We start from the raw sequence: 21,789 nt of genomic DNA on the forward strand, positions 1-21,789 counted from the left end.
AGCTCCTCATGTGGTGGTGACCCCAACCATAAGATTATTTTCGTTGCTACTTCATCACTGTGATGTTGCTACTGTTATGAATCGTCATGTAAATATCTGATCTGCAGGATGTATTTTCATGGTTACACATTGAACATCATTAAAGCATCGTGATGAATCACAAAAACAATATGTAATTATAGATGTGTTTTCCGATGGTCTTAGGCGACCCCTGTGAAAGGGTCGTTCGACCCCCAAAGGGTCGTGACCCACAGGCTGAGAACCGCTGAGCTGTAACATCCCAGGGTTGGGGGCCCCGGATTGGGCGCATTCAGGTAAACAGCTCTTGCGAAACCAGATGGGGACGGAGGGGGCCCTGTCCCGGAATGTGCATTTGGGACGCTACGTAGGTACAGTCAGGCGCTAGCCTCCTATTTTTTTTTTTTTTATCACAAATGGAGTTAATTATCAGCTCGCAAGATTGCGCAGCAGCGAGCAGGTTACTGGGACACATTCAGATTGCCAGCCCCCCAAAATGTCTTATGCTCCCCACCCCCGGGGCCGCGATGCTGGTGGGAGGCCATGGTAATGAATTCTTTTTCTTTTTCTTTTTCATACTTTTTTTTCTTTATTGATGTGTCCTATCGCCCTTTGCCATGCTGTCCTGATTTGTTTGTAGTTGGGGGATGGTGCTGTAACAGCTTTATTGAGGAGTAATCGGTAGGTTTAAAGTGTGGAGTTAAAGCGCCGGCCGCCTCGCAGCTGCGCACACACGCCCGCCCTGCTGCCCACCAGCCGGCACCGCTGCCTGTGCAGGGCCTGCTCCGCGGCGGGCAAGACCCAGGGGCAGGTTCGTTTTCTCAGGATTCTGTCGCCAGGAACATGCCAGGCGGCCCCTCCTGGGCGCCTGTGTTTCTGGACCCTCTAAACCAGTGGTTCTCAACCTTCCTCATGCCGTGGCCCTTTCATACAGCTCCTCATGCGGTGACCCAGCCAGAAAATTATGTTCGTGGCTACTTCATCACTGTCATGTTGCTCCTGTGATGAATCGTCATGTAAATATCTGAGATGCAGGATGGTCTAAGGCGACCCCTGTGAAAGGGTCGTTCGACGGCCAAAGGGGTTGCGCCCACAGGTTGAGAACCGCTGTTAAATCAAAGAGCCCGTTTGGGGGGCTGGGGTGCCCCCTCGACCAGAGTGCTGTGGGTGCACCAGGCACCCCCCATTCCCGTCGTCTGCACGCGTGTCGATTGCAGGGGACCGGCTTGGGGGGAGGGAGAGTCACGGAGGCTGGGCCGAGGCCACGGGGTCCTCGATGCGTTTACATTGGGTGCCGGGGCCTGGCCGGCGCCCCACCCGATGTCTACGACTGTGAGTGGCAGTGGGGTCCCTGCCTGGCACCCACCCGAGAGCCTGCGGAGCCCCTCAGAGGAGGAGCTCGTCCTGGCCCCACCCCGCATGCCCCACGCAGCGCCCGCAGCCACCCGGACACACGCCCTGGCCACAGCTCCTCCGGCCATGACGCCCTCTCCACGCGCACCCACCCCGGGATCCCCATACACTTTTTTTTTTATAGATTTTTTTTTTATTGATTTTAGAGGAAGGGAGAGGGAGAGAGAGATGGAAACATCAATGATGAAAGAGAATCATTGATTGGCTGCCTCCTGCACGCCCTACACTGGGGATGGAGCCTGCAACCCGGGCCTGTGCCTTTTACTGGAATTGAACCCTGGACCCTTGAGTCTGCAGGCCGACGCCCTATCCACTGAGCCACACCAGCCAGGGCGCCATACACTTTCTTTATTCATAGACTTGTGTCCCGCTCCAGCCCCGACCTGGGGTCAGTAACTTACTTGTCTGGCTTCGCGGAGGCTCCTGCGTGTTTGTGCTCAGGTGGTCTGTGAGCGTCTTTCAGAAAACGGTTCTTTTAAATGATTCGTCATGGAATTTGTTCTAATAAATCTTTCTATCATGTGGCCAAGAAAAGTGTGCAGTTTGGCATTTTGACATGTGTTCACAGTGAGTGCAAACATCCCTGCAGGAGAGTGGGTGCAGCCCTCACCCCCAAAAGTGTCCCCCACGTCCCCCCCTCACCGGCCGGCCCCCAGGGAGCTGGCTCCCAGAGGTTGCTCACCAGAGCGTGAGAGCAGGGTCCAGAGTCTTTTAAAATCGGTAGAAACCACAGCTTCTTCCTGTTTGTCTGTGTCGGGCGCTACGCCCTCGAGCTGGGCACAGTTGCCTGAATCCTGCACCTTGGCTGACAGTGAGGCTCGGGGCCTGTGCCTGGGTGAGGGGCTGGGTCCTGGGGTTTAGAACTTCGTTGCCTTTCGTCGCGTCTGCTTTGGAGGGAGGCGAATTTAACATTCCATTTGCGCCTACACATCTGGCCTCGCCCGACTTACAGAGAGATGACCGCGCTGAAACGGACACTTTTTAAAGCGCTCGAACGAGAATTGGCTGCGGCCTCGGCTTCGAGGTGCCTGTTCATCCTCACCCGTTTCCCGCTGACGTTCAGCGAGAGTGGGAGGGAAGACGGGGAGAGAGACATGCATCCATTGGTTGCCTCCTGCACGCGCCCAGACCAGGGCCGGGGATTGAGTTGGAATCGAACCCGGGACCCTTCAGTCCACGCGGTGAAACACGGTTCCTGTCTTTGCAGCTGATTCTCAGCACGTCGAGCAACCTGTCGTCCGAGCTGAGCGCGGCGAGCCTGAGCCCGGGCAGCGGGTGCGGGCCCCGATGAGTACTGGTCTGCCAGGCGCTGCTGCCAGCTCTGCCCCGCAGGTGAGTGGGGGCGGGTTCTGTCCGCTGGGCCCGCACTGAATGCAGGTCGAGCCATGGCTCTGACGGGGCGGCAGGGAGGAAGCGGCCGGGCACCGTGCTGGCCAGCGGACCACGTGTCCACCTCGCGGCCTTCCGGGCTGGGCCCTGGGACCCCCATGGCGACCGGGACGCCGGGCTGCTCCCGGGCAGCTGGTGGCGAGCCCTGGGCCGGGAGGCGGAGCACTGGGCCGGGGGGCGGAGCGCTGGACCGGGGGGCGGAGCGCTGGACCGGGGGGCGGAGCGCTGTGCTGGGGGACGGAGCGCTGGGCCGGGGGGCGGAGCGCTGTGCTGGGGGGCGGAGCGCTGGGCCGGGGAGCAGAGCGCTGGGCCGGGGGGCGGAGCGCTGTGCTGGGGGACGGAGCCCTGGACCGGGGGGGCGGAGCGCTGTGCTGGGGGACGGAGCCCTGGACCGGGGGGCGGAGCGCTGTGCTGGGGGGCGGAGCGCTGGGCCGGGGAGCAGAGCGCTGGGCCGGGGGGCGGAGCGCTGTGCTGGGGGACGGAGCCCTGGACCGGGGGGGCGGAGCGCTGTGCTGGGGGACGGAGCCCTGGACCGGGGGGCGGAGCACTGTGCTGGGGGACGGAGCCCTGGACCGGGGGGGGGGGGGGGGGGGGGGGGGGGGGCGGAGTGCTGTGCTGGGGGACGGAGCCCTGGACCGGGGGGGCGGAGCGCTGTGCTGGGGGACGGAGCCCTGGACCGGGGGGCGGAGCGCTGTGCTGGGGGGCGGAGCGCTGGGCCGGGGGGCGGAGCCCTGGACGGGGGGGCGGAGCGCTGTGCTGGGGGGCGGAGCGCTGGGCCGGGGAGCGGAGCCCTGGACGGGGGGGGCGCGGGGGGGGGCGGAGCACTGGGCCGGGGGGCGGAGCACTGGGCCGGGAGGCGGAGCCCTGGGGCCGGGAGGCGGAGCGCTGTGCCGGGGGGCGGAGCGCTGGGCCAGGGGGCGGAGCCCTGGGCCCGGGAGGCGGAGCGCTGTGCCGGGGGGCGGAGCGCTGTGCCGGGGGGCGGAGCGCTGGGCCGGGGGGCGGAGCGCTGGGCCGGGGGGCGGAGCCCTGGGCCGGGAGGAGGAGCGCTGGGGCCGGGGGGCGGAGCGCTGGGCCGGGTGGGGGGGGGGGGGAAGAGCGCTGGGCTGGGGGCCTGCCGCCTTGACTGACCCTGGACCAGAGGCGCATCCTGGGGGCCTCAGAGGTGTGTCGTGGGCGGGGGTCGGGGTCCCGGGTGCCCCACCACACAGCTGTCGGGGAGCGATTGCTTCGTCATTTCCACGACCTGGTGACAGGCAGAGATTACTCCAATGCTGACGCCCAGGGACAGGGATTTGCAGTTTCTCACCAGAGGGGCCGGCCCAGGGCCTGGCGTGGAGGCCGCACAGCGGGGCGCGGGGCGTGCCTGGTGGGTCTGACCGCACCCCGACCTCTTGCACAGGCCAGTATGTCGAGGAGCCATGCAGCAGCCCCCACACCCGGAGCAAGTGTGAGGCGTGTGACACAGGGACGTACACGGGGGACACGCCAACGGCCTGCGGTCCTGCCTGCTGTGCACCACCTGCCGCGAGGGTGAGTCCCGGACCCTTGAATCTTGACCTTGACCCCGAAGCCCATTTTTTTAAATTTTTAAAAAATATATTTATGTTTTATTTTTAAAATATTTTTAATGATTTGTAGGGAGGAAGGGAGAGGGATAGAGAGATAGAAACATCGATGAGAGAGAATCATCAATTGGCTGCCTCCTGCACGTCCCCTACTGGGGATTGAGTCCGCAACCCGGGCCTGTGCCCTTTCCCTGAATCGAACCTGAGACCCTTCAGTCCACAAGCTGATGCTCTATCCACCGAACCACACACCAGCCAGGGCAAGAATATCTATATTTTTCTTAATTAAAAGAAAAAAAGCGTTTTCCAAAGATCTAAACTTAAAGATAATTCAAAAAAGAAAAATCAAGGGAAAAATATCCTGGAGTGAAGATTAACCAAATAAATAAATAGATAAATAGATAAATAAATGAATAAATAAGTAAAATCAATAAAATATAATTAAGAAACAAAAAGAAAGGGTCTCTGAGAGTGAAGAGGTGGACCGTCCTACGTCTGCCAGAGCCGGTGCCGCACGTGGGGCGCAGGGCAGTGGGGATCCTGGCCCGAGGGGAGGCGGGGGTCAGTGCCAGCCGCGGAGGAAACACTGGGTGTAGTGGGTGACGTTCCCACGGGCCGACCCCTCTCCCCACCGCCCGCCCGCCCCCGTCTGGACCGGGGCCCGCTCCCCCGTGTGTCAGAGCCTGGCCGGTGTGCGGTGGCATCACCGGGAGCCGCCCATGTCCACTGGCAGAGAAGGCGGGCAAAGCGACATGTGACTTCGCACCGTGCCCCCCACGGAGACCAGCCCCGACGACAGGAGTGAGCCCAGCGCCAGCCCAGAGGCGTGTGCCCGGGGGTCCCTCGGGGCCACGCTGCACCTGTGGCCGGGGGTGAAGTCACGGACGCTGACCGGGGGTGGGGTCGGGGCCGCAGGCGAGTGGGTGACGGGCTTGGTCTCGGGCTGGGCTGTGGCCCCACCTTATTCCCATCTCACCTGCAGTTCAGACGGGCAGAGGGGGTCTGAGGGCCCACCCCTCGATGGAGCTGTGCACCCCGCGAGGCTTCAGGGCCCGGCCTTGGCGGCCATCGGGCGGGCTGTGGGGTGACCGCCAGAAGGTGGGGCTAGGGCAGGGGTGGGCAAACTTTTTGACTCGAGGGCCACAGTGGGTTCTTAAACTGGACGGAGGCCGGAACAAAAGCATGGATGGAGTGTTTGTGTGAACTAATATAAATTCAAAGTAAACATCATTACATAAAAGGGTACGGTCTTTTTTTTTTTAGTTTTATTCATTTCAAACGGACCGGATCCGGCCCGCGGGCCGTAGTTTGCCCACGGCTGGGCCAGGGGCTCTCTGCGGCCCCATTCGCTGTCTGCTGTGTCACTCACAGCTGCCTCCTGCACCCCCACACTGCGGGTGTTGACCTGCCCTTTGGGGTGTGAACACGATGAAAGGGATAATTTGGGGGTATCTCTGGGGACAGAGCTGGCTTTGTCCTCCCAGCCCACATTGAAGGGCACCTGCTGCCCCTCCACAGACACCCCAGGTTTCAGGGCCCCCCTCTGGCCCGTGCACAGACACCCCAGGTTTCAGGGCCCCCTCAGGCCCATCCACAGACACCCCAGGTTTCAGGGTTCCCCTCAGGCCCGTCCACAGGCACCCTGATTGCTGGAAATAGAGTCTAGTTGTCACCTCGTCGTCTGTAAGTGTGAGGGAGGGAGATTGTGGATTCGGTGCCTGTGACTCCAGAGGGGCCGGTATGGGTGGCACAGAGTCCCAGCCCTGGTGCCTGACCCAGCCTCCCCCCCCCCCCCACTGCAGACCAGGAGATGGTGAGTGACTGCACCCCGAAACGGAACCGGAGGTGCCAGTGCAAAACTGGGGAGTTCTACTGCGACTCAGAGCCCTGCCCGGAGAGCTGCTACCGCTGCACCAGGTACGGCCTCGGGGCGCGGGCAGCCGCACAGCCTGGGTACCCCCCTACCCCCCCCCCCCCCGTGGCGTGTCTGCCTCGGGTTCTGCCGTGGCCCCTCGGTTCTCCGTCTGTGACCTGGTAGCACCTGCCACGTGGAGGCGCCTGCAGATGAAATCCAACCAGTGGCCTGGCTGTTCCCACCGGGGCCGCCCTGGGGCCAGGGCTCCGTCCACCCAGAGCCACGACCCGCTCCTCCCACCAAACCCCCACTGGAGTCCGCACAGAAGCCAAAGCACAGAACCTGCCCGGGTCCCCGAGGGCTGGAGGGCGGGGCTTGGGAGAGGCAGAGGCCCGAGGAGGGAGGGAGGTGGGAGCCATAGCCGGTTCCAGAGGAGGCGGCTCCGGGCAGAGGAGGAGCCGTGAGCCCCGCGCCCTGTCCCAGCTGCAAGGCCGTCCCCGCAGCAGGGCCCTGGTTCTGTCACAGGCGCCGGTCCTGGCGGCTTCACAAACCTCGGGAATAATTCTCTCCAGGCCCGCAGCCCGGGAGCCGGGAACCAGGTGTGGGCAGGGCCGGTCCCGCGGGCTCTGGGAGGACCCTCCTGCCTCCTGGGCTCTGGGTGGCGGCACCCCTGGCGCTCCTCCTAGACCTGCCGCTGCGGCCTCTGTCTGTCCGCCATAGCGCCGCCTCCTGTCTGCGTCTCTGGGCCGCTCCCTGCGAACAGGCTCCCCTTAGGAGGACGCGGTCCCGGGAGGCCCGGCTCCCCCGCGATGGCCTCCCTTTAGCGCCGTCTCACGCACAGATTTCCTAAGAAGCTTCATCCTGAGGCCCCGGGTGGGCTCGATGGGGGGACCTTCTGGGAGACATGACAGCGATGAAACCCCTGGCAAAATAGCTCCCTTTTTAAAAGAAATGGATTTGTATTGATGTCAGAGAGGAGGGGGGAGGGAGAGAGAGGAAGGGCAATGATGAGAGGATCATGGACCGGCTGCCTCCTGCACGCCCCCCACCGGGGAAGGAGCCCGCAACCCGGGCCTGTGCCCGGACGGGGAGTCCACGGTGACCTCCTGGTTCGGGGGGTGATGCTCAGCCCCTGAGCCCGCCGGCGGGGCTGCAGGTGTTTCACGCTGTGACCCCGGAGTGTGGGTTCTCAGAGCAGCCTCCCGCACTCAGGCAGAAGGTGGGGAACCGGCGATGGAAGGTGAGGGGCCGGGGACGTAGAGGTCCCTCCGGGTCCCCCCTCAGGTGTGCAGAGAGCTGTGAGCACGTGAGGCCTGCGCAAGCGAGCATTGGTCCTGGGTCTAAACACGCCTCCCTGTGACCTCGGAACGCGGGACAAACAATGACCAGCCCCTAACTTTGCGACCACGAGGAAGGACACCTGACGGCCGAGCCCCTCACACGCAGGACAGACCCCGCGCCCCGCTCCAAGGCCGGCACACGGGGCCGAGCTGGTTCCCTGGAGGGACCTCCGTGGCTCCCCCGTGGGATGAGGGCCATGACCTCTGAGAGGCTGGTTCGGGGGTGAGCGCTGGGCTGTGGGTGCCCTGGGCCCTCGTGGGCCTCGGCTCGGGCCCACGGTGCTCCCACGGTGGTCAGGGAGCTCTCCGCGGGAGCCCGCCCCCCCCCCGGAGCCCACCTTCTGCCGCTGACAGCGCCCGGGGCCCGGGGCCTGGGAGACGTGGAGGGAGGAACAGTGTGGCGTCTCCCCCCCAGGTGCCCCGAGGGGAAGATCGTCCTGCAGACGTGCAACGCCACGGCGGACACCCTGTGCGGCCGGCCCGGCCCAGGTAAGCGGGTTCCTGTCGGGCCCGACGTGTATGTTCCGGAGACGAGAACCACGTCAGAAAATTTATTTATTATTTTTTAAATATAGTTTTACTGGTTTCAGGGAGGAAGGGAGAGGTAGAGAGAGATAGAAACATCAGTGATGAGAGAGAATCATGCAACGGATGCCTTCTGCTCGCCCCACATGGGGATCACACCCGAAACCAGGAATCGAACCATGACCTCTGGCTCATAGGGCCACGCTTGGCCACTGAGCAACGGCTGAGCCACACCCGGCTGGGCTCCGGTGAGCAGCTCAGGGGCTCTTAGCACCCACCTCTGTGTCGCCCCAAAACATTCACATCTGCCCATTAAACAGCAGCTCTCCTGTCCCCCTCCCTCCGCCCCCAGCAGGCCCTGATTTACTTGGGGTGACAGATCTCCCCATTCCGGACACGTCGCAGACACGGGGGCGGGGCCTGTGGCCTGCGTGTCTGGCTCCTTCCCTTCAGGAGCGTGTCCTCCAGAGCCTCCCATTGTGGGGCCTGTGAGAGCGCCTGGCGGCTGAGTGGCACTCACGGTGTGGACTAGGCCACGTCCTGTCAGTCGTTCATCTGCTGGTGACCTTCGGCCGGAATTCCAATCACATCAGCCCCTGAGGCGAGACCGTTGTGTGGAAAGGACCGTGTTTCCAGCGATGCTGCTGGGGAGACGGGAGGAAAACTAACTCGCCACGAACCACAGACCGAACTCAGCCCGAAGCTCCAGACCTCCCAGAGGAAACGGGGTCGCCTGGTGGCGTGGCTCGGGCGGAGCGTCGACCTATGACCCCGGAGGTCACGGTTCGATTCCAGTCAGGACACAGGCCTGAGCTGTGGGCTCCACCCCCCGTGGGGGCCGTCAGGAGGCAGCCGGTCAGTGACTCTCTCCGGTCATTGATGATTCTGTCTGTCTCTCCCTCTCGCTCTCAGAAATTAATAGAAATGTCCACTTTGTGAAAAAAAGAGGAGAAAGCGGAGAGAAAAGTCATGACGTCAGATTTGGGTCCCGCCGGTCAGCGGGGACCCGGCCTGACACAGGACGTCCCTTCAGGGTGGACGTCAGAGCACCACGTCCTCACACACTCACGTGGCCCGTGAACCCCCTGAGACCCGGCACCTGGGCTCTGCGTGGGGGCGGGGTCAGCGCTACCTGCCCTGGGGGTGCCGGCCCCCCAGGAAGGCTGGGCAGGCTGCACGGGCCGCCCCCAGGCCTCTCCCCAGGGGGTCCCATCTGCTGGGCCAGTGAGTGGAGATGCCGTTCGACTGTCCCCCTTTTCTCTGAGTTTGTTTTGTCTTCAGGGTCCACATCACAGGGAGTGAGATCCGCAGGGTCTGTCTCCCCGTCTGACCTCCCTGAGCGCAGTGCCCTCCAGGCCATTCACGTTCTTACAAAGGCTGGAAGCCCTTCAGGTTAAGGGTGAATAACGTTCCCGTGTGCATGCGTGTGCATGCATGTGCACGCATGTGTGCTACACATAACTTCTCTATAGTTCTCAGCCCATGACACTGAGGGGGTGGCAGTGCCGTGGCCCCGTGGACACGGGGTGCCGACCTCCTCAGCCTCGTGTTTGCATGTCCTTCAAGCATCTTCCCAGGCTCAGCACTGGTCTGTGGGCTGGTCCGTGGCTGCAGGGACCGGCGGGTGTGGCTGCTGAGGCGCTGTCTGTCCGCAGGGCCAGGGAGCCGACACCGGTTCTGGGGGATGGCGGGCTGGCTCTTTGCCGCGGTGGTCGGGGCCCTCGTCATTCTCTGCGTCAGGAAACCCGGAGACGGAGGCGGCCGGGCGGCCTGCTGCTGTCCCCATGCAGGTGAGCACCGAGCTGGAGCCATGGGACGGGAGGCCGTGACAACCGGGGCGGTCCGGGTGCCTGAGGGAGGACAGGGCTGGGCCTTAGCTGGCCGGTGCCTGGGGCTGAGGGACGGGCCTGGCTAGAGAGGGGGTCCCTCAGGCGTCACTGACGGGTGCCAGCTCCAGCTCCCAGTGGCAGCCCTGGCCGAGGCCTGGGTGTGGGCAGGTCTGTGGGGCAGAGCCCGGGCTGCTGAGCTCGGGACGCTGGGCTTCTGGCAGGTTCTGGAAGCTGTGCAGCCAGGAAACAGGGGCGAGGCACAGTGGCCCCTTCCGGGAGCTCCCTGATCTGGGGGTGGGGGTGGGGGGCTGTGATCGCTTCTGGAACCGCCTCAGCTCAGAGGAACCTCCTGGCACCTTCTGGTAACCCCCTGCCTTCTGTCTCCCAGGACCTGTCTCCACAGGACGCCCTTACAGAAGAGACAGCCTGGTGAGTGCTCCAGGCCAGGCCAGCCCCGGGCTGTGAGGGGAGGATCCACTCCAGCTGCAGCGAGCCCCTCGCTGCCCCAGCGTCAGCTGAACACGAGCCAAGGGCTGAGCTGGAGGCACCTTAGACTCTGGAGGGAAACTGAGGCACCGAGGCCAGCGGAGCCAGCCGTGAGGGCAGAGCCGAGACCAGAGCCGGCCCGGCCCCACTGAGCGTGGGGTCTACGGGCCCCTGTCCTCTTGTGGGGGCACCCGGGCTGAACCCCCGACTCCAGACACGTCTTGCCTTTTCAGGAGAGCTCAGTGCCCTTCGTGTCATCGCCTGAGGCCCCAGATGCAGACGCTCCGGTCCCCACGACGGGCGCCCTCCACCTGCCTGAAGACCGGCTGGACGTGGCGTCCGAGTCCCTGATCCTCCCCGGGACCCCGGAGAGCCCGGCGGGAGACGGCCCGCGGCCGGAGGCGGAGGCAGGTGATGAGGCCGGGCCCCAGGCTGGTCACCACGACCTGACCCTTCTTAACCCCCTGCCCCCTGGGCCTGAGGGTCCGGCTGAGGTCCCGAGGGATCTTGTGGACACAAAGGGGCCACCTACTGCCGCTGAGGAGCTCAGGAGGCCTGCGAGGCTGCCTTACTGCCTCGGAGACCAGGTGACCACACAGGATGGTCTGAAATCAAAACTTTCTGAGCCTGGCCAGCATCACTCAGTGGTTAGTGCATCGGACTGTGCACAGAAGGGTGGGAAGTTCCATTTCTGGTCCAGGGCTTGTGTCTGGGTTGCAGGTTCACTCCCCACCCGTCAGAGCCCCTGAGTGAGACAGCCAGTCAATGAGTCTCTCTCTCTCCCCGCTCCCTCCACCCCTTATACCCCCTTTGGAGACTCCATGGAAAGCATATCCTCAGGAGGATTCACTTCCTAATCCTAACCCCCAACCATAAAATTATTTTCGTTGCTACTTCATAACTATAATTTTGCTACTGTTATGAATCATCATATAAATATCTGATATGCGGAGAGAAACCAAGATGGGTTAGGCATAGGTAAACACTGGAAATTGCTGCCTCACACAACCACTTCAAAAATACAACTAAAAGACTAAACAGACATCATCTAGAACCACAGGAAGGCTGGCTGAGTGGAAATTCTACAACTAGAAGGAAAGAGAAAAGCACACTGAGACTCAGAGGAGGTGCGGAAGTAAAGTGCAGAGGTACGGAGGCATGCGGAAAGGGCTGGCAACTGAGTACGTAGCTGTCTTTTTCAATTGGGAGGGAGACACAAGCTCCCGACGGCCCTGACTCCTGTTCCGGGCGAGTCTCTGGGGACCCAAACTCATATGGGGAGAAACTGGACTGTCAGTTGGAACTCGAGGGTGGCTTTCTCTCAGAGGTGCTTGCAGCGATTACCTGGACACTGAGACGCCGGGCCTCTTAGGGCAGGACTGAGGATCAGCCATAGCTGTTTGCTCTGCCCTGTTGATTCCCTCAGACCCCGCCCCACCCAAGCTGTGCTCAGAGGCTTTTGCATATGAAAGGCCTGGCCTTTGCAATCTAAAATTACCTAACAAACTGCAGCTGGGTCAGAGAGACTCAGAACTTCCAAAAGAAGGCCCAAGGCCCCTCACCAGCTTGCATTGCTTCACAGCTGGGCCTCATCTTGGCACCTCCAAACCCCAAACAAAGAAGAGGAATCTGCAGATCTCTTCGTAGCTCCTGCTGGGTAGCCTCAGGCAAAGGCTAAATTAGCACCTCCTTAGAGATCCAAGAGCCCATGTACCCAGAGGTCAGAGTGGGACCATCCAGATTACAACTCCTCAGATCCATAAGAGACACACTCAGGGGGCAGACTCAGTGAGCACCAAAGCCCCACTGAAGCAAGTCTTGCCCCAGAAGGGTGTCTCCAGCACAGTTCTCCCACTGTAGACACAGCTGATTCTCACTGCCAATTGGCCTGGAGATCAATTCTGCTCACTGATACCAACAACAATCAAGGCTTAACTACAACAAGACTGTGCACACAGCTCACAAAGGGGTGCACCAAGAGTGTCCACCTCAAGATGGCCCCGGTAGGTCAAAACGGCCCCAGAGAGGTTGAAACGGCCCCGGTGAGGCTGAAATGGCCCCAGTGAGTTACTGCTGGCTCCCAACCACTCACCTGACTGCTGAGTGAGCTTGTTTGTGTCCTGACATATTCTGGGTTTTCCCCATAGTAGGTTCCCTCACCTGCAAACAGAGCTTTCCCTTTGCTGAGACGGCCCCTGGGAAGCTGAGAAAAATACCACATGAACTCACTCATTTATGGATAATAAGGACCATTATAGACTGATGAACAAAAATGGATACAAAGGCAGAGCAGCATTGAGCAGACTGTCAAACTACAGTGGGAACCCTGGGGAGGGAGGGGGGGGGGGCGGTAGGAGATCAACCGAAGGACTTGTATGCATGCATGTGAGAATAACCAATGGACACAAGACACTGGGGGTGGGGGAAGCCGGGGGAATGTCAAGGGGGGGAAAAAGGAGACATATGTAATACTCTTTGTAATACTTTAAGACATAAAAAAAAAAAGAGTGTCCACCTCAGGTAACTGGGGAGGCTGAGCCACTGGGCCCTATAGGACACCTAGCACAGAAAGCCACTCTACCAACACAGCGAAGCATAAAAAATGCAGAGACAAAGAAACAGGTCACAAATGACAGAAATGGAGGAAAGCAAACTACTGGATATAGAGTTCAAAACCACACTGATAAGGTTTTTCAAGAATTTTCTAGAAACCGCCGATAAATTTAGTAAGACCCTCAATAAGTCTAGCGAGACCCTCAAGGATATGAAAAAGGACCAACTAGAAATTAAGCATATACTGACTGAAATAAAGAATATTATACAGACTCCCAACAGCAGACTAGAGGATCGCAAGAATCAAGTCAAAGATTTGAAATACAAAGAAACAAAAAACACCCAACCGGAAAAAAAAAAGAAAAAAGAATCCAAAAATACGAAGATAGAGTAAGGAGCCTCTGGGACAGCTTCAAGCGTACCAACATCAGAATTATAGGGGTGCCAGAAGAAGAGAGAGAGCAAGATATTGAAAACCTATTTGAAGAAATAATGACAGAAAACTTCCCCCACCTGGTGAAAGAAATAGACTTACAAGTCCAGGAAGCACAGAGAACCCCAAACAAAAGGAATCCAAAGAGGACCACACCAAGACACATCATCATTAAAATGCCAAGAGCAAAAGACAAAGAGAGAATCTTAAAAGCAGCAAGAGACAGAAACTCAGTTACCTACAAGGGAGTACCCATACGACTGTCAGCTGATTTCTCAACAGAAACTTTGCAGGCCAGAAGGGAGTGGCAAGAAATATTCAAAGTGATGAATGCCAAGAACCTACAACCAACCTACAACCCTGCCCCCTCACCCCGCCCCTCACCCCGCCCCTCGCCCCCGCCCCCTCACCCCGCCCCTCACTCCGCCCCTCGCCCCGCCCCCTCGCCCCCGCCCCCTCGCCCCGCCCCTCACCCAGCCAGGCCCTGTGTCCTCCTCCTGAGCACCCGCCTCTGGGGAACCTGCCCGGTTGGTGCCCCCCTGGCACCTGGGGCTCCTTGGGAGGGAGGCGGGTCTCAGGAGGAGCCTTGCTCTCAGCCCTGAGATTGTGTTTGACTCAGGAAAGGCCGTGGAGGAGGGGGGGTGGGGGGTGGGGGTCGAGGGGCAGAGAGACCAGCCCCCCACCCCCGGCCCCCACCCCCCGCCCGGCCCCCCACCCGCCCGGCCTCCACCAGGTCCGTCCAGGGACCCGCCCCGCTGGCCCCGCACAAGCTGCGCCCAGGCCCGTGTCTGGGTCCAGGGCCACCGGGGGACGGTGAGCCGCTGCCGAGCCGCCTGGGCGGGTCCACAGCCCGGGCTCCGTCCGGCTGCGCCCTGGCCGCTGAGCGAGCCTGTTTGTGTCCTGGACATTCTGGGTTTCCCCGCAGGAGGTGCCTCACCTGCCAGCAGAGCTTTCCCGTGGCGATTCGCTCGCCTTTCAGCTTTCCTTCTGGCCTTTCCGACCGCTGGCTGGGGCTTGGCCTTTCACGCAAGTGGGTGAGGTGCTTCGCATGGGTCTTTGTTTAAAAAACTAACTTTTTACGTTGGTTTTGAGAGAGTGTTAACCTAAAAACCACTGAAACCTGTAAAGAATTTTTGGGAGTTTATTGGAGCCAAACTGTGGACATAGGCGGGGAAGCAGAACCTCAACGAATTGAGACAATGTCGGGAGAATGGCGGGTTCCACCCGTATTTATACAGCCAATCGAAGGAAAGGGACTGGGTGGGTTCCATGAAATCCATTGGTGATAGACTAGGGAGGGGGGGAAGCAAAGGGGGGAACCCCTGGGACTGGATAAAAGGTGAAATGGTGGACACATGCTTAGGCGGGTGCAGGAACAGTTAACATGACGATGACGGAACTGGTGGTCTCTGTCCTCACCCAGCACATGAGGCTGTGCCCCAAGGGCTCCGGGAAAAGGGAAGTTACACGTTACCCAGACATTTCTAGGCTGTGTTATCACAGATGCAAAGAGACAGACAGGCTCAGTTACGGTAAAGGCTGCCCTTGTCAGGGAAGATACCGGCCCAGGACATAACTGCCCACCATCACTGCTTCAGTTAAAGTTTAATTTCAGACCATCCTTTGTGGTGGCTTTAGGTCTGAGTTTGCAAGACGGCCATGCAGGCCTCCCCGGAGCTGTCAGGTCAGCACGTGGCCCCTTTCGTCCACACCTCCCCCTTTTGGCCATAAATCAATCCAAAGGCTGCATTGATGACCAACCGTTTGGTTGGATAATGGAGTCCCACGGTGCCAGGAAGGCTCAGTGTCACCGAGTCTTGCTGAACAGGTGGACCACTGGGGAGGGGCAAGACCATAAGCTTAGATGGCACTTAAGGTCGAATTATTGTTATTTTTTTTTTAAAAAAAGGGCAGGTAAATGGGAGGCAGTCAGGTCCTATATGTCCTTGTTGAAAAGGATCTTGGATCATTTCTAATTTTTGAGTGACCGTAATCTGAGTACTGTTGCTGCTTGTCTTTTTTTTTCTTCTTAAGTTTTGTTTTTCTGCCTCTAGTATCACATTTACATACCAGGAACAAAAGTAACAATAATAAACCAGTAACATCGATAGGAACAGAAACTGTCTAATATTTGACAAGGAAGGATCTGAGGGGAAAACACGTATCTGCTATTGTCCAGAAGTTCCAATTTCTCTTCTGTGCCGGGAGCCGGTCCATCCTTGCTGTTTCAAGGGACCTGGCATATATGGCATACGGTTCTTAATATGTTTGCTCACCTTCTTGGCACTGTGTGTTTTAACCAAGGTCACCTCTCCGAGAAAGGTTGTCTCCCCAGGTAGGGATTTTCCCCTGAAGTTAGGGAGGGAATAAAACCTCTTAACTAAGTGCCAGGCGGGTAATTAATCACTTTAACTACGAACAATCATGCTTAAGCTACATAATCTTTACTCCCTGGAATGGAGATAAGAAACGCCCTAACCTTTGGAATAGAGATTGATAGGATTGGAATCAACTGGTATAAATACAGATGTAACACACAGAACTTAGAAGTAAGAACCAAGAGAGACAGAACCTACACAGAACGTTCTCTAGAGACAGAAGAACTTCGCTGGAGAGAACATGGCAAAAGATCTTGGACTGAAACTGGCCTCAGAACCTAGAGACAGAACCTAGCGAGAGAACATGGCAAAAGATCCTGGACTGAACCTGACTACAGAAATTGGCAAGAGAACCTGACTAGAACCTGGTGACTGAACCTGGCTGGAGAACCTGGACAGAACCTGGCTGGAGATGCTAACCAGAACTTTGCTGGAGATCCAGACCAGAACTTCGCTGGAGATCCAGACCAGAACTTGGCTGGAGATCCTGGCTAGGCTGCTGATCAACTGAACGCTGTCTCTGTGTCATTCCTTCTTCGCCGACTCCGTCCACACCTTTGGGGACCCCTGGACCTGCTGGGGCTGGACCCCAGCACTTCTGGGCAGTTAATTTCATCCATTCCTATATTTAGACAATATTCACCTAAAATACTCACCTAGATTAGACCCATATATTATTCTACCAGGGGAATTATTAGGGAAGTGTTCTTGGAGAGGTTTGTCCAAGGTAAGTCCTTTATGATAGATACTAGAGGCCCGGTGCATGAAATTCGTGCGGGGGGGGGGGTGTCCCTCAGCCCAGCCTTCACCCTCTCCAATCTGGGATCCCTCTCACAATCCCAGACTGCTGGCTCCCAACCACTCGCCTGCCTGCCTACCTGATTGCCCCTAACTGCTCCCCTGCCGGCCCAATTGCCCCCAACTGCCCTCTCCTGAAGGCTTGGTTACCCTCAACTGCCCTCCACTGCTGGCCCAGTCACCCCTAACTTCCCTCCCTTGGCAGCCCAGTTGCCCCTAATTGCCCTCCCCTGCAGGCCATCTTAGACCACATGGGAGCGGCCATCTTATGTGTTGGAGTGATGGTCAATTTGCATATTACTCTTTTATTATATAGGATTGCCTAAAAAATGTACCAAAGCTTATAATGATACTAGAGGACCACCAATGTGTTGCCAAAAAACCCCCAAGACATCAACTTCATTATCATAGCTGATAATCCGAATACCACTGTCCAGTCGGTGGGAAATGTGTCATGTCTAATAGGGAAGGGGCCTGGGGAGACAGCCATTGTTTCCACCAGGAAACCACAAGGAGGACAATGGCCGCATAAAATCACTTTACATTCTTTCAATCGTAACAATGAGGGGACGTAAGAACAAGGTTGAGCAGCAGCCACTGTGAGCACACAGGCCTGTGGACGTCTTGGGCTGGCTGGCTGCCTCCTCCGTCGTTGGCGGCGGCTCCTCATCCTTGAGATGAAGGCGCGTGTCAGAGACGGGCGATGTCCGTCGTGGTCAGGTACCCAGTAAGGTGAGCTCCCTTAACACCGTTGGAGCGAGTCTTCCGTTAATGTCTTTCCCGATGGACACGCTCTCCGGGCTGTCGTAGTCTTTGGATCTCTGTCTCCTGGGAGACCTGTGAAATGGATGTTACTCACTTATTAGTTCCTACAATGCAGAGTGGCTGCTCCTTCGTTTTCCTTATATTTGGGAAACAAAAGAGTTAAAAGTCAACAATATTTTAATCTGTCATAGGAATAATTATTCTCAATTCATTTAGTCCCATAGTTATTTTTGTTTATCCTGATAACTTGCCAGTAGTCTTTTTTTGAATTCAGTTATTCCTTGAAGTCCTATAAATCTGCACCCAGCTCAAAGATATGACCTGCTCAGAAGCCTGCAAGTTAGAGTAGGTCAGAGTCCTTTTCATGGAGTTTCCTAAAGATATAATATACCTACAAATGCATCAGAATAAAGCTCTCCACGAATGACAAAATTTAAAAGTGGCACGGTTATAGATTTGATAAAAAAAAAAAACAACTTTGCTTTTCTATAAAATATAACATTCCCAAGACAACAATTTCTTGGTAATTAATAATTCCTGTAAAATTATATAGAGAATAATATAAAATCTGTATACCTTTAGATTCAATTATTATTTCAGCATATAAAGAATAAACAACAGGTAAGATTTTAAAATGAGGCACATGGCTTATTGAGAGCAGTGTCCTGAGCATTGAAAATAATTCATAAACTCCCAATCTGTGAAACACAAGATACCCGAGTATCACTGGCAGATGCCCCACAGGGAACCATCACTTTGGCTTGCCCGGTGTCCCTGACTGGACACCTGCCCCCTTGAGAGTTTCCTGTTTGAACTTGGCTCTGAGTCTTTGCAGGTTCCTTTCAGAAGCAAATGAAATTCCTATAACACTCATTTCAACAAAATCTACACTAATAAAAGGCAAACATGCAAATTGAACGTACCTTCACTACACTTAAGCCACGCCCACCAGCCAATTAGAGTGACTGTATGCAAATTAACCCAACCAAGATGGCAGCTGGCGGCCACGGAGCTGGAGCAAGCAGGAGGCTTGGTAGCCCCAATGATGGAGGAAGCCATGCTTCCCCGCCTGCTGCATCGGGCTCTGAGCTCCACTCAAAGCAACAAAGTTTCAATTATAGACGGTAAATAAACCCCAGATACCTGCTTTCAGCCGGCCGTGGCCACGGAGCTGGAGCGAGCAGGAGGCTTCCCTCCCGCCCACCCTGGCTGGCTCTGAGCTCCTCTCAAGGCTACAAAGTTTCAATTATAGAAGGTAAATAAATCCCAGAATAAAAAATAAAAAAGGAGAGGCTGGGAGCTTCTGTCGCCAGAGGGGCTTGGCCAGCCTGAAAACGGCCCTCAGCCCCTCACCCAGATTGGCCAGGCACCGCAATGGGGACCCCCCCACCCTAAAGGGGGTGTGGCCAGCCTGAAAACAGCCATCCGCCCCTCACCCAGGCTGGCCAAACCTCCATGGGGTGAGGGTCCCCACTGGGGGGGGGCTTGACCAGCCCGCAAACAGCCATCAGCCCCTCACCCAGGCTGGCCAGGCACCCCAGTGGGGACCCCGACCCTGAAGGGGGTGTGATCAGCCTGAAAACAGCCATCAGCCCTTTACCCAGGCTGGCCAGGCACCCCAGGGGGGACTCCCACCCTGAAGGGGGTGTGATCAGCCTGCAAACACCCATCAGCCCCTCACCCAGGCTTGCCAGGCACCCCAGCGGGACCCCCATCCTGATGCGGGGTGTGACCAGCCTGCAAACAGCCATCAGCCCCTCACCCAGGCTGGCCAAACCTCCATGGGGTGAGGTTCCCCACTTGGGGGGAGGGGGTTGACCAGCCTGAAAACAGCCATCAGCCCCTCACCAGGCTGGCCAGGCACCCCAGTGGGACCCCCACCCTGATCCGGGATACCCTTCAGGGCAAACCAGCTGGCCCCCACCCATGCACCAGGCCTCTATCCTTTCTATATAATAAAAGGTTAATGTGCAAATTGACCCTAACAGAATTACTGGGAAGGACTGGTCACTATGACACACACTGACCACCAGAGGGCAGATGCTCAATGCAGGAGATGCCCCCTGGTGGTCAGTGTGCTCCCATAGGGGGAGCTCTGCTCAGCCACAAGCCAAGCTGATGGCTGCCAGTACAGCGGTGGTGGCGGGAGCCTCTCCCACCTCCTCAGCAGCGCTAAGGATGTCCGCCTGCAGCTTAGGTCTGGTCCCTGCTAGAAAGTGGACATCCTCTGAGGGCTGCCGGGCTGCCAGAGGGATGTCCGACTGCCAGATTGGGCCCGATCCCCCTGGGAATGGGCCTAAGCCAGCAGGTGGACATCCTCCGAGTGGTTCCAGACTGCAGGAGGGCATAGTCCGGGCTGACGGACCCCCCCCCCCCAAGTGCACAAATTTTTGTGCACCGGGCCTCTAGTATATGTATATAAATAGAACAGTTATTAATTTTTATTTGACAAAGCTTCCCATGTAATATCAAGTATATTAAACCAGCCTAATTTAGTTGAAAATATTTTTTTTTAGAAGAGAAAATGGGCCATGGGAATGCCCCAAAGCTATCTCTTGGTTAAAGTCACAAAATTTAACTTGGAAGGACTGTTAAATATACACAACCCAAAGATTACATCACACACTCTTTGTAATTATTCTAAAGACATCAATTAAGCTTAAACCGGTTTTAATATTAAAAATATGGTTTGCCTCTGACTTGTTTGGCTCAGTGGATAGAGCATCAGCCTGCAGACTGAAGGTTCCCAGGTTTGATTCCGGTCAAGGGCATGTATCCTGGGTGCAGGCACATTTCGAGTAGGGAGTGTGCAGGAGGCAGCTGATCAATGTTTCTCTCTCATCGATGTTTCTTTTCTTCTTTTTTTTTTTTTTATTAAATCTTTATTGTTCAGATTATTACATTTGTTCCTCTTTTTCCCCCCATAGCTCCCCTCCACCCAGTTCCCGCCCCACCCTCCTCCCTCACTCCCCACCCACTGTCCTCATCCATAGGTGCACGATTTTTGTCCAGTCTCTTCCCGCATCCCCCACACCCCTTTCCCCCCCAAGAATAGTCAGTCCATTCCCTTTCTATGCCTCTGATTCTATTATAATCACCAGTTCATTCTGTTCATCAGATTATTGACTTGATTTTCAGATTCACTTGTTGATAGATGTGTATTTGTTGTTCAAAATTTTTATCTTTACCTTTTTCTTCTTCTTCCTCTTCTTAAAGGATACCTTTCAGCATTTCATATAAACTGGTTTGGTGGTGATGAACTCCTTTAGCTTTTTCTTATCTGTGAAGCTCTTGATCTGACTTTCAATTCTGAATGATAGCTTTGCTGGATAAAGTAATCTTGGTTGTAGGTTCTTAGTATTCATCACTTTGAATATTTCTCGCCACTCCCTTCTGGCCTGCAAAGTTTCTGTTGAGAAATCAGCTAACAGTCATATGGGTACTCCCTTGTAGGTAACTGACTGTCTTTCTCTTGCTGCTTTTAAGATTCTCTCTTTGTCTTTTGCTCTTGGCATTTTAATGATGATGTGTCTTGGTGTGGTCCTCTTTGGATTCCTTTTGTTTGGGGTTCTCTGCGCTTCCTGGATCTGTAAGTCTATTTCTTTCACCAGGTAGGGGAAGTTTTCTGTCATTATTTCTTCAAATAGGTTTTCAATATCTTGCTCTCTCTCTTCTTCTGGCACCCCTATAATTCTGATGTTGGTACGCTTGAAGCTGTCCCAGAGGCTCCTTACGCTACCTTGGTATTTTTGGATTCTTTTTTCATTTTGCTTTTCTGGTTGGGTGTTTTTTGCTTCTTTGCATTTCAAATCTTTGGCTTGATTCTTGCGCTCCTCTGGTCTGCTGTCGGGAGTCTGTATAATATTCTTTATTTCAGTCAGTGTATGCTTAATTTCTAGTTGGTCCTTCATCACAACCTCGAGGGTCTCATTAGATTTCTTGTAGATCTCATTAAGTTTATCGGCAGTTTCTAGAAAATTATTGAAAGACCTTAAAAGTGTGGTTTTGAACTCTATATCCAGTAGTTTGCTTTCCTCCATTTCTGTCATTTGTGACCTGTTTCTTTGTCTCGGCATTTTTTATGCTTCCCTGTGTTGGTAGAATGGCTTTCTGTGCTAAGTGTCCTCTAGGGCCCAGTGGCTCAGCCTCCCCAATTACCTGAGGAGGACACTCTTGGTACACCCCCTTGTGGTCGTTGTGCACAGTCTTGTTGTAGTTAAGCCTTGATTGTTGTAGGTAACACTGGGAGGAATTGACCTCCAGGCCAATTGGCTGTGAGAATCAGCTGTGTCTGCAGTGGGAGAACTTCTGTGCTGGAGACACCCCTCTGGGGCAAGACTTGCTTCAGTGGGGCTTTGGTGCTCACTGAGTCTGCTCCCTGAGTGTGTCCTTTATGGTTCCACGGAGCTGCAAACTGGATGGTCCCACTCTGACCTCTGGGT

General features: G+C 56.5%; 2 protein-coding genes across 2 annotated transcripts in view; one reads left to right on the forward strand and one right to left on the reverse strand.

Annotated features, from left to right (window-relative positions):
- The window catches only part of DHCR7 (7-dehydrocholesterol reductase), a 205,507-nt gene that overhangs the window by 110,306 nt on the left and 73,412 nt on the right, over nt 1-21,789 (reverse strand). The gene's annotated exons all lie outside the window — the stretch shown is intronic.
- On the forward strand, nt 2,639-11,543 carry LOC132241824 (uncharacterized). The gene is made up of 7 exons (XM_059710776.1): nt 2,639-2,763; nt 4,220-4,350; nt 6,188-6,302; nt 7,996-8,069; nt 9,761-9,895; nt 10,323-10,363; nt 10,654-11,543. Exons 3-7 carry the CDS (start codon nt 6,196-6,198, stop codon nt 11,167-11,169), a joined length of 873 nt encoding a protein of 290 aa, XP_059566759.1. The 5' UTR covers nt 2,639-2,763; nt 4,220-4,350; nt 6,188-6,195; the 3' UTR covers nt 11,170-11,543.

The sequence above is a fragment of the Myotis daubentonii genome, chromosome 9, assembly GCF_963259705.1.
Source record: "Myotis daubentonii chromosome 9, mMyoDau2.1, whole genome shotgun sequence".
Lineage (NCBI taxonomy): Eukaryota > Metazoa > Chordata > Mammalia > Chiroptera > Vespertilionidae > Myotis > Myotis daubentonii.

Bases quoted from the DNA above. Each gene is read 5' to 3' on its own strand.
- LOC132241824 (XM_059710776.1), top strand. From the start codon at position 6,196: ATGGTGAGTGACTGCACCCCGAAACGGAACCGGAGGTGCCAGTGCAAA. The intron at 6,303-7,995 runs GTACGGCCTCGG...TCTCCCCCCCAG, and splicing joins AGCTGCTACCGCTGCACCAG to GTGCCCCGAGGGGAAGATCG. The intron at 8,070-9,760 runs GTAAGCGGGTTC...GTCTGTCCGCAG, and splicing joins GTGCGGCCGGCCCGGCCCAG to GGCCAGGGAGCCGACACCGG.